We start from the raw sequence: 12,523 nt of genomic DNA on the forward strand, positions 1-12,523 counted from the left end.
TGAATGAATTTGAGAAATAGAGTGGGATAGACGCTAAGTGCCTTTGCCCGTTGTGTGTGCTCTTCTGTGAAATCATACCTAGGTTTTTTTTTTTCAAACGTGCTTTAGTGTTTTTGTTTTTGAACATTCTTGATAGAATTGGAACTTTCAAAAACTTTTAAAAGTATTCTGCCTACATTTGGGTTAAACAATATGTATGCAAACTGTCATTTCTCCAGATCTGACCTTCAGTTTAAGAGCGCTAGACAAGGTAGTTTTACTCCAGTCTTATACTTAAAAAATTTTATCCAGTGGTAGTGTAATTCATCTCGTAATATTTTGATGTGGTGCTTTTGACTTTGCTTGGGGTTATTGAGTCTATTAGTATAATCATTTATATTTAATAAGGTTTTATATTTGAAAATGCTATAAATGGTATATATTCAGCCTACATTAGAATGCCGTAATTCTCTTCATTGAAGATTTGCATTTATTTCATACTCATCCTCAGTTGTAGTTAATGAAGTATATCTATTATAGTGTAATACAAATTGATAGTGGTTATATTGTTTCCAATTCTGGATATTTTTGCTTGTAAATTTAAATACAGAATGTTCTTAAAATAATTGTTCTCAGTTCTCACATAATGTTCTTCAGCTTGTACATTTGAGAAAAATCCATTTAAAGTATATAAAAGGATTCAGTCATTTATTTTATACACTTCAAATCTAGCAAATAATTATGTTATAATTTTTTGCTGGTGTTAGCTGCTCAGATACATTCAGCTCAAAGCAAAAACGTGTTTTATATCCATTCTCCTTTGATTTTGCTATATTGTAAATATAAGTTATGATAGAAATAAGACCTGTCAAAATGCATATTCTCAGTGAACTGAACTTAAAAGAATTCTAATGGATAATAATCCGTCTGGGAAAAAATGCCAAATGTTATGTTTAGATGTTAATTTGAGAGTACAAGCTGTACTTTTTTTTATTTGTCAATCAGTATTTCCCTTTGGGAAAAATTGGAACTGTTCATTTTCTTTAATCTATTCTGATTAATATAGATTAAATGCAAAGGTTGAAAGATGCAATTATCTTGTTTTCCATCCTTAGATAAATTTATTTCGTTCATTAGTAGAATAATCAGGTTTTAAAGATAAAGGTCAAAAGTTCCTATGGTATTTTATGGCCGTTTAAAACCATGAATGTAAACAAATGTTTTAGAAGACATTGTGTAAAGTATAGCAAAAAAATGTAATGGTTTAGTTCTAAATTACCAAATGTTCAGGTATTGAATTCAGGTGTTCAAATTCAGTGTATTAAAAACAAAAACCAAAGGGAAAAAATTATCTTAGAATCAGCATTACGTTTCCTTGGGAAATACATCAAGTATGTAATGTTTGTCTTCAGGTTATGTTGAACTGCTAAGTTTCTCTTACAATGTAATTAGTCCTTTCTTTGATTTCATCTCTGTGTCCAAACTTGAAGGTTAAATGATGGCATGTAGAATGCAGATTTTAAAGCTGGATTAAACCTCAGCATCTTATCTGGTTGATCCTAATTCAATTACCATTTATTTAGTGGTTTTTAGGATCACCGGGCCTAGTGCAGTTATTGGCAAGTTTCCTAATGAAACAGCCATGACTAGTAGAGCTACTACCTTCAGCCTTCAGAGTTTTTTTTTTTGCATTTTTTTCATATGTGTGTGTTTTTAATTTTACAAAAAGGACAAAAGGAGAAACCTGGAGATCACTTTGAAAAAGGAGAAGAGGGTGAAGTGGAAGTAAAAACTCTGAGCTTTAGTTTATAAAGTTAATATTATAAAATTGATTATTGGTCACTTTTCAAGAGTAATGACCTTAAAACTAAGATTTACTCTACAGATCTATATTCTGCTCATTAACAAAGGAAGGGCTGATTGGATTTTAAGAATTGATTTCTTAGCTGCTTTGGCTTCAATAGAATGCATTATTGTATGAAGATACATATCATACGTACATACCTTTGACATTTTTATCTACAAGTGTTTTTCCCATGCTTGTAGATATGGGTACTTCATTAGACTTTTATAAAATACTGCTGTTTCTAATAATTTATATTTTTTCGGCATATGTGACTTTTTGAGGGTTTTTTCCTTAATCTTTCCTTTTTCTTCCTGTATATCCAGTCTTCCTCGAATATGGCACTTTTTAAAATCTCAGGACTAGGACGAAGGAGACGTTACTGGGGCCTGCTCGAGGCAATTGATGAACAACAGGATGACAGTGGTATCGGGTCTAGGTTCTTTTCCCTAGTCTCTATTTTGTTTTTCTGTTTTATTGCCATATTAATAATCCTATTGGAAGTCTCTCTAGTATCTGTAACAAAACAAGAACCAGCAATGTTTTGCGCAATATGGTTCACCAGAACTACCCTAATTCCATCCAAGTGAGAAAACAATGCGGTCACAGTCCATTCATTGATTGAGGTGATGAGATATGCTCGCGATACCCCATTTTGTCTGTCATAGAGATATCATTTGTATTCATAATCAACGAATTCTTAAAATTTAAAAGGAATCACCGAAGAGATTTCTTGAGTGTCCTGCTCCCCACCCCCAACACACACACACACACACACACACACACACACACACACACACACACACACGTTGTTGGCAAATTTCTAGGCTGAGGCTTAATAACATGTTTTCCTCCTTTGTTTTTCCATCAGCTTTCTTCCTCTTTTACACTAAATGAATATGTATAAGTGAACTTACTCTGTGATTTGAAATACTCAGAAATAATGTAGGAGTGTGTCTGTAAAAAAAATGTTTACTGACAATAAGACTACAGATGATTCATATATCAAAAATCTTGTTCAATAATATTTTGTCATAAAATTGAATGTTTATTTTGTGTCACCTTTTTAAAAATTGTATTTGGGGAGATTATTACTGTTACAGAGGCAATTGTTTGTTTCCTGTATACAATCATATGTTTAAATGTACATCCATAGATAGGTGCTCTATAGACACTTCCAGAAAATGAATTTTATTTGTAAAAGTATTCTGCTCTACTATATTTATAATCTTGAAGGCCATATTTTCTCGACTACATGAGTGTGTTGATATAGATTTGAATACAGATATGAGTTTAAGTATAGATATATGTTTAATTATGTAACATCATGTAGGAATATTTAGTATTAAAATAGTTCTGAAAAACTTGTCATGTTTAAAAAGTCATTTAAAAATTATTTTTAATGAATTTTCTTGAGAGTCTGAAGATTCTAAGTCTCATCCCAGACTAATGTAAGCAAAATATAGAAATTCTTTAATTCATTTGATGGTACATGATGTCTTTTTTGGAACTTGGTTGCAAGTTTTTAGAGAACAAGAAGATACAACATTAATTTTTGAATCACTATGTGTCTAGCACCTTGCCTACTTCATAAGTGATTCTCAACATTTTACTTGAATAGATTGTAAAACCATTTACTCTAACATTCCTCATATGTGATGTGGAAATTTTGTTGAAAGAAATCATCTAAAATAGTTGCCGTTTTAATGAGTATCACAACTGGTATACAAGTAATTACAGAATATACTGGAGATCAGACTCAAGCACTGAGACAATATGTGACCTTATGAAAGTACTTTGAGTCTATTTAATTCTCTTTTTTTGTAGATTAGTAAACAGGTTGACAATTTGATTTTGTTAATGTTGGACTTGATTATATATGTGTGTGTGTGTGTTGGATCATCTTAAATATATTCTATATGTCACAGAGTTGGGCTGGAGCAATAGCACAACGAGTAGGGTGTTTGCCTTGCACACAACCAACATGGCCGAGCCGGGTTCAATTCCTCTGCCCCTCTTGGAGAGCCCAGCAAGCTACTGAGAGTATCTCGCCCCCATGGCAAAGCCTGGCAAGCTCCCCGTGACGTATTCGATATGCCAGACACAGTAACAACAAGTCTCATGATGGGGACGTTACTGGGCCCGCTCGAACAAAATCGATGAACAACGGGAGGACACTGATACAGTGATGTCAAAGAGTGTGGTTTTTTAACCAGATGTGGATAGCCAAGAGGATCTTCTCTGGATCATTCTCTGCCAACCAGAGCCCAATGCAAAGAGTTCAGTGCAAAGGCCTGAAGATGCAATGTTGTTCACACACTGCAGTGTGGATCTGTTTAGGCCACCGTTAGCACAGTTTAGTGGCCTCAAGGACAGCACTCGATGACAATCAAGCGACCAGGTGGCGCGGCAAAGGAGCCACAATTGGTCACATGCAAGACATGTAACTTAAACCGTATATTCTTCAAAATTGTTTTCTCTTTTTAAATAGATGGCCCATAGATAGTTTAATTTAAGATTTTTGGGCTGGGTGTTTTTGTTGCTTGGGGCCAGCACCCATTGGCACTCCAGACTTACTCTTGGCTCTGTGCCCAGGGTTTGCTCAGTCCTTGTTGTGCTCAAGGAACCATATACAGAGCATCTGCCTTATCCCCGGTCCTCTCTCTCAGACCCCACGTGATTTTTTTTTCTTTTTTTCTTTTTTGATTGAACCACCGTGAGCTGCAGTTACAAAACTTTTATGTGTGAGTTTCAGTCATATAATGATCAAACACCCGTCCCTCCACCAGTGTACATTTTCCACCTCCAATGTCCCCAAAATCCCTCCAACCCCCAACCACATGATTTTTTTTATTAAAAATTTTTTTAAAAGTGAGACATCATGAGGTACGGTTGCAGACTTACACATTTTTGTGCTTGGGTTTCAATTATACAATGATCAGATACCCATCCCTCCACCAGTGCCCATTTCCCACCACCAGTGATCCCAGTATCCCTCCCACCCCCACCCCTCCCATCCCACCCTGCCTCTGTGGCAAGGCACTCCCTTTTGTTCTCTCTCTCCTTTTGGCTGTTGTGGTTTGCAAAAGAGGCAATGGGTGACAATAATATTTGGTCTATAGTCTACTTTCCGCATGCTTCTCTCATCCTGGGATGATCCTTCCAACACCTTTATTTGGTGCTCCCTTCTTTATCTGAGCTCCCTTTTCTCCTAGTGTGTGTGGATGGCCTCCAAGCCATGGAGTAAAATTCCTGGTACTAATCCACATGATTTTTTTTTTAAACTAGTGTCTAATGAGCCTTATTTCTGGAGAGAAAAGTGATTTTTATTCTCCTGCCTAAAGAATTTTTTTCTAGTAAATAATATTATTTTGTGGTTATTTTAAGAAATTAGATACTATAAAAATGGTACAAGACATCCTGCTATCCGTGTGTTGTAATAAACAATTTGAATAAATATTATGTTCCATGCTGTCACCTTTGGTAATATATTTTGTCTCATGGCAATTGCAAGCTGTATATATGTCCAGTTAATGGAATTATTTGAATTCTCTGGAGATATTTATCTCCATATAGCAGTCCATGTAGGAAATACTAGTATTTTTGCATTTGTGCATGAATGTCTGAAGGAATGGGCATGGTATGAAGTCATCAATGATGTCTGCCTTTTCTAGTGTTTCTGAGCACTTTCAGGTCAGATGACCTGTGAATTGCAGCAATTTGTCTTATTACAAGACTTGATGGAGATCTGAGATTTTCGGTATATTCTGTTTGCAGTGTCCACTAATGTTGGTAAATGATCTTTTTTTTCTGTGTTTACTGTCTTACTCATACTAGCTCCAGTGGCTGTTGGACAATTATGAGACAGCAGAAGGAGTGAGTCTTCCCAGAAGCACTCTATACAACCACTACCTACGACACTGTCAGGAACACAAACTGGACCCAGTCAATGCTGCTTCTTTTGGAAAACTAATAAGGTCAATTTTCATGGGGCTACGAACCAGGAGATTGGGAACTAGGTTAGTATTGAAAAGTAAGATAAAAAAAAAAAATCATCTTTTTTCAAGCCAGACTAATTCAGTTTATTGTTTGAGCAACAATGCTTGATTACAGAAAACATATAAAGAAAAAAATGAAGAATTCGCTTATTTTTATAAAACCCCTCAGAAAAAAAGAAAGGTCATTATGCAGTGATACCACCAAACCAAATGATGATGTATTGTCCCAGACATCCAATTGAGCAAAGCCTTGAAAAGAATTGGTTCGCAGATCATATAGAAATAAGCCAAAGAAGATGTACATATGATGCTTTACAAATAAATATTAATCAGTCTTTCCTTCTTCTGTAAATAATAAATATAAATAAAGTGAAATAGTAAAAGGAGAAAGCTATAGCTCTTGATTCTAGTTGATTTACACTGAAATGCGTTAATACATAACTATTCTGTTGGAATGCACTAACCAGGAAATTAAGGCTGACATTTTTGTTTCATTTCTGGAAACCAAAATGATTCAGTGAACTTGCAAAGAAGATTCTTGAGGACCGAGCAATAATAGATGGGTAGCATGTTTTACAGGTAACCTAGGTTTTACCTCGGCATCCCAGATAGTCACCTGAGCACTGCCAGGAGTAATTCCTGAGTGCAGAGCCAGGAGTAAACCCTGAGCATCACCAGGTGTGACCCAACAAGCCAAAAAAAAAATTTTTTTAAGGAAAAAATGGTTTTGGAAGTTCTCATGACATAATTTCAATTTATCTGATTTAAACATTTTAAAAACTCTTAATTATGAACCATATATGTATGAAAGTTCTCATATAGTAAGTATAATTCCTTCACATGGAAATCAGTAATGTGACGAAGATTCTTAGTTTTTCTGTTTCCTTTCTTTTGGAATAAATGAGTGTTTTTGCTAATGAAAAATGATGAAAATAGTATTAAGAACTATGAAACTGTATTTTTGCCTCTTCATAATTTTTACAAATTATCATAACATAATTAAGTATATGGTAAAGATGAATGTTTTTTATTTCTTAAATATTATAGTAATCTATTAGCAAACATAAAACTAAAGATATACTGCATAACATTAGATAATAGATCTGTAATTAGTTACATGTCACAAGTTTGTAGAATCCTAGTAGAGAATTCTTAATATTCTTAAAAAAATAAAAACTTGAATAACAACTTCATTATAAATTTATATTGAAAATGCAGTGTGTCGGTTTTATGAGATAAACAAGCTCTATGTATTTAGAATGTAAATTTAGAATGTAAATTATTCTGCACAAAATTCCCCTGACTTTATGTGCTTGTACAGCAGTCAGATTGCTGGAGATTCAGTTCTCTCATATATATATATAGTTTCTTCTACCCATACTTTAAAAACTAGTGTATTTTAAACTGAATACTATGATTCTCTTTTCAGACTAAAGGAACTAGCTTCCAGTCCCTAGGAAAAAAGGTTTTTGTTTCTCTAGTATTTTTCCAAGAATCACAAAAATCATTCTTCGGAGACCTAACCTACTATCTCCTAAGCGATGGCTCCGTAGTTATGCATACCATGCCAATACTTTGAGACTCTGGGCTTTATACAAAACTCTAATAGCTGTATTGTTGTTCGCCTTTTGTTACCAACAGGATTTCAATGGATTCTATTTTGAGGCTCCCATTCAAACCTTGAAACGTATCTTTGAAATAGAGAGAAACAAAATTGAGGCTGTTTGGGTTTGTGATTGAGTAGAATCCATACTTTAAGTACACATTGTGGTATTTTAGCTTTTACCTTTTGATGCTCTTTCTCTCCCTCCGCACTAGATAGTAATTATGTAGCCTGATGCCTTTAAATTTGTATGTAGTGTTTGCAATTAAGAATGGAAAGCAAATCCTCGAAAAATAAGGAACAAAGCAATTCGATCAAGAAAGTTTTTTTAAAAAAACACAGTGCTATGAAAGAGTAGTGAAAAGTCTCTACGTGGTAGCAAAATTGGCAGTGAGACAGACACGAGAGATTCGACTACAGAAACGTCTACCTCTTGATTTTTATTGATAAGCCAGTGAGCTGAAAAGTGCAAATCATGAGGCACACTCACTCAGATATTTTTTTCACTTGATAAAATTAGCTCACTTGTAGGATAACACTCTTTTGTAGGATAACAAAAGAGTGTTATCCTACACTCACTGTGTATGTTTTAGGCGTACAATTGTCCTCCTCCTCAAAATATGTCACCACAGCAGAACTAAAAAGTTAGGTACTTTTCCAAAAGCAATCTCTCTGTATATTGGTTATTTATCTGTCAGTAAAATTACCGTATCATGCCAGACCTACAGCTTTTCTGAAGTTTGGCCTGAAGTGAACTATAAATCTTCTTTGTTTCTAAATGAAGGCAAATCAAAAGGCATCGTTTGTTAGGTCCCCACGACGTGCTGATTGCCCCTTACCGTCTCTAACGGAATCCTAGGAACTGCCTCCTCACACACCTGATCAAAATGCTTATTTGTAGGAAACTATAAAGAAACTAGAGACTAAAGTCTCACAAGAGGCCTCATTTTGCTTTGCACCTTTGTCATTAGCCATATTCCCTGGTGAATTTTACCTGCTCCGAACCCCTGTCCCTGTGCCCAACTATTTTCCAGTTTGAATAAAGGAACAGTATTAGTTGGGTTGTGGTACTTCAGGAAGGTTTTCTGTGAGTTTTGTTTTGTTTTGTTTTGTTTTTGGTTTGTTTTGCTGTCTTCTGCAGTGGATTTGGAGACAGGGTCTGATTCTCAGCAAAAGGAGTGCTTTTCCCTTCCTTTCTTTCTTCTTTCTTTCTTTCTTTCTCTCTTTCCCTCCCTCCCTCCCTTCCTTCACTTCTTCCTTCCTTCTTTCCTTCCTTCCTTCCTTCCTTCCTTCCTTCCTTCCTTCCTTCCTTCCTCTTTCTTTTTCATTAATTTTTATTAGAAAGCCATTGTTTACTGAAAGACAAGTTACTGAAAGGCATTCTGTTTTAGATATACAATATTTCAACACCAATCCCTCTACAGTGTCCACTTCCCTCAGCCGGCCTTCCCAGGTTCCCTCCCCATCCCAACCCTCACTTCACCCCTGTCTGTCTGTCCACTTGAGAGGCACATTACAAAGTGTCCATGGTTGCAGCTTGGATCCCAGGCTTTCAGTTCTTTTGAATCTGTATTAAGAATATGTGGCTACACCCCTCACTCGTATCACTGGTATAACTGAAGCCTTCATGAGTGTTAAACCATTCCTTCTTATTCTCTTCTTTCCTCTGTGACTTCTTTCCATCACCAGTTTCTTTCTAAACACTGGGGTCAAGGATGGGCTAAGCATCCCCCTCTTTTGCTGCTACATTTCCTCGTCATTAAGTATTTTCATTAAATGTTCGTGTTAATACACTCCCCTTGAATTATAGCAGACATATTAATGGTGCAAAGAACATCAGAACCATGATCATTAACACTGTTGTAAAAACACCAAATCTAAACTGTAATAATGGCAATAGCAATGAATAAAATAAGTTAAAATAGAAAAAAGTGAGTCAGAAAGAGAGGGACAGACAGAGAAAGATTGCATTCATCTGGGGAACATAAAGTAACAAAACGGGAGACTAACACCCAAGATTGGCCGAGATTAGTACCAGGAATTTTGCTCCATGGCTTGGAGGCCAGTCACACATATGCTAAGGGAAAAGACTGCTCAGATAGAGAAGGGAGCACCAAATAAAGGGTGTTGGGAGGATCCTCCCAGGATGGGCGAAGCATGCTGAAAGTAGACTATAGACCGAACATGATTGTCACCCATTGCCTCTTTTGCAAACCACAACACCCAATAAGAGAGAGAACAAAAAGGAATGCCCTACCTGTGGGATGGGGGGTGGGGGATGGGGGGTGGGAGGGATGCTGGGATCTGTGGTGGTGGGAAATGGGCACTGGTGGAGGGATGGGTATTTGATCATTGTGTAATTGAAACCCAAGCACAAAAATTTGTAAGTCTACAACTGTACCTCACGGTATTTCACTTAATAAAAATTAAATAAAAAAAAACTAATCTAAAACTCGATAAACTAAAACTTAAAAATCAAAAAAATAGAAAAAAGTATTTATTGCTATGTGAATAACTATATGTGTACATGTCTTGCTATTATTTATGTATATATACTTGCATAAACCTATTTTCTCTTTACAAAACTTATGTTTAAAATGCTACTTTTGTAAGAATTTCCAAGTTTTGTTAAATGCAAAATTTTATCATTTCCAGTAATAAACATGATCTTTTTCATAGTCATAAGGGAATAGTTACATTACTATTCCAATTAGAAATTTTCTGTTCTCAAGGAGAAATTTTCTCATGTCTGTTGTGAGCAAATTATTCAGTTTTCAAAACTGATAGGAACCTCCAAAACAGACTGGGAGATAGTTCCAAGGCAAGAGAGAGGGTGTCCCTTGACTACCAAGGTCCTAAATTCTATCCTCAACTCTCCATAATTCCCAGAGCAGCACAGAACCTTCAGAACCACACAACTGGGCTGTGTAGTAGCTCAAGTAGTGACCCCTACGCCCCCTAGTACTGCTTGGGTAGCTCTAAAAACAAAAGCTACAACACAAACTGAACACTAATCAAATATATTTCAAGATGAATAGACAACATGCCTAGTTTTCAAAATATCTAGCAATGGTATTCATTACATCTTATGCCAAAGAAGTTATTTCATTTCACATCATCCCTGCAGAAATAAACATAGAGAAACATTGAGTTCATTTAAGACCATAGCATTAAATTTTTGTGTTTCATGTAAACACTTTAAAATATTATTTTTTTCATATGATTTATATAAATTTTGGGCTGGAGCAATAGCACAGCGGGTAGGGCATTTGCCTTACACGTGGTCCGACCCGGCCAACCCGCGTTCGATTCCTCCGCCCCTCTCGGAGAGCCCGGCAAGGTACCAAGAGTATCTTACCCTCACGGCAAAGCCTGGCAAACTACCCGTGACATATTCGATATGCCAAACACAGTAACAGCTCTCACAAAGGAGACGTTACTGTGCCCACTTGAGCAAATCGATGAACAATGGGAAGACAGTGCTACGGTGCTTAGATAAGTTTACTGTGCATCCATTTATCCTGTTAGTAAAGTTTTATTAGCCAGGAAATTTCCCCACCATTTCTCTTTCTCAATTGAATTATGAACAAAATAACAAACCGGGTAATATCTAAGTGAACATGTATAGGGAAATGTTTTCCTTAATTGGCCTTGTGTTGATTAATTCAGAATCTTACTTCTTCAAATGCAGCTCCCATAAACATGTACAACTATCCAAAATTAAGTCAATCATAAATAGCCTGCACTGTAGCACTGTCCTCCCATTGCTTATCGATTTGCTCGAGTGGGCACCAGTAACATTGACCATTCTGAGACTTGTTATTCCTGTTTTTGGCATATCTAATTCATCAGAAGTATTGCCTGGCTTTGCCGTGTGGGCAGAATACTCTCAGTAGCTGGCTGGGCTCTCCGAGAGGGGCGGAGGAATTGAATCCAGGTTGGCCGCCTGCAAGGCAAACGCCCTACCTGCTATGCTACGGCTCTGACCCAACTTTAATATATGCTGTGTTTATTTTTTCAAGAAGTAAATACCTATCCTGTACGATAATTATTAGTTTGACTTTTTATCTCCATACTGTCTCTTTTCTTTCATAAAGAGGAAACTCCAAGTACCATTACTATGGGATTCGTGTCAAGCCAGATTCCCCTCTTAATCGTCTACAAGAAGACATGCAATATATGGCTATGCGACAACAGCCCATGCAACAGAAACAAAGGTAAACTCTAGAATTATTGACATGATACAGTTATATCTTTCTTTAGGTCTTCGCTCCTGTTACTTGGGGGGTGGGAGGGAACAAGACAAATATCAGTGTGTGCAAATATTGGCAGACTTTCTCTAGAAATCAAATATGATTTAGAATTTCATTCATCTGATTTTCCACACACTTTAAATTACTAGTCAGTCACTCTGCCCTTTTTAATTTGTGTGACTTGTCCTTTTGTAGGCAGAAATTAAACACAAACATAAGAAGCAAATCTAGGCAAATGCCAACTGGGGAAACTTACTTTGACTGTTCATAATTTTTTCCTATTCTACACACTTCTCAGACTATTCTATTTTATGGAATTTGCATTATTATGGAATTTATTGGGTTCTTCTTTCATATTTTTGATCCAACTTCCAAAGATATGTAATTGCAGGTATCAGAGTTATAAGAGATCTCAGGCACTCATGGATGGATGGATGAATGGATGCATGCATGCATGGATAAGTGAATAGTTTTAGAATAGCTCTCAGGATTCAGTGCTACGTAATGATAGTAAAAAGCATCAAAAACCTTGCATTTCCAGTAAATTCCAGAGATGGCAAGTGATTTGCATAAATTTATACTTTTTTATAGCCAAGGACCTACTAGTCCCATGTTACTTATATCACATTTGGAAAAAAAGAAATAAAAGTCCTTTCCTCTTTGCCATTGAAGCATAGCTATCACAATAACTGTAATTTTTCTTTTCAGTTAAGAAATTGTAATTAAGTAGACGAGAGGAGGGACATAGTTACTTCTATGATCTAGGTTTTTATCTGCTTAATCAGCTTGTCTGGAGTGATTCATGACCTTGACCAGATCTCCTCATCTGTAGAAGCATAGTCAGAAG

The 12,523-nt window shown here is 36.0% G+C and overlaps 1 protein-coding gene across 4 annotated transcripts in view; it reads left to right on the forward strand.

Moving 5' to 3' along the window:
* RFX3 (regulatory factor X3) overlaps positions 1 to 12,523 on the forward strand; it is a 317,169-nt gene that overhangs the window by 231,942 nt on the left and 72,704 nt on the right. For all 4 annotated transcript variants that reach the window (XM_056106892.1, XM_056106894.1, XM_056106891.1 and 1 more), the window contains 2 exons: positions 5,660 to 5,841; positions 11,521 to 11,640. In XM_056106892.1, coding sequence (XP_055962867.1) covers positions 5,660 to 5,841; positions 11,521 to 11,640 — 302 coding nt within the window. The remainder of the gene's footprint in view (positions 1 to 5,659; positions 5,842 to 11,520; positions 11,641 to 12,523) is intronic.

This window comes from Sorex fumeus, unplaced genomic scaffold (assembly GCF_029834395.1).
Source record: "Sorex fumeus unplaced genomic scaffold, SorFum_2.1 ptg000149l, whole genome shotgun sequence".
NCBI lineage: Eukaryota > Metazoa > Chordata > Mammalia > Eulipotyphla > Soricidae > Sorex > Sorex fumeus.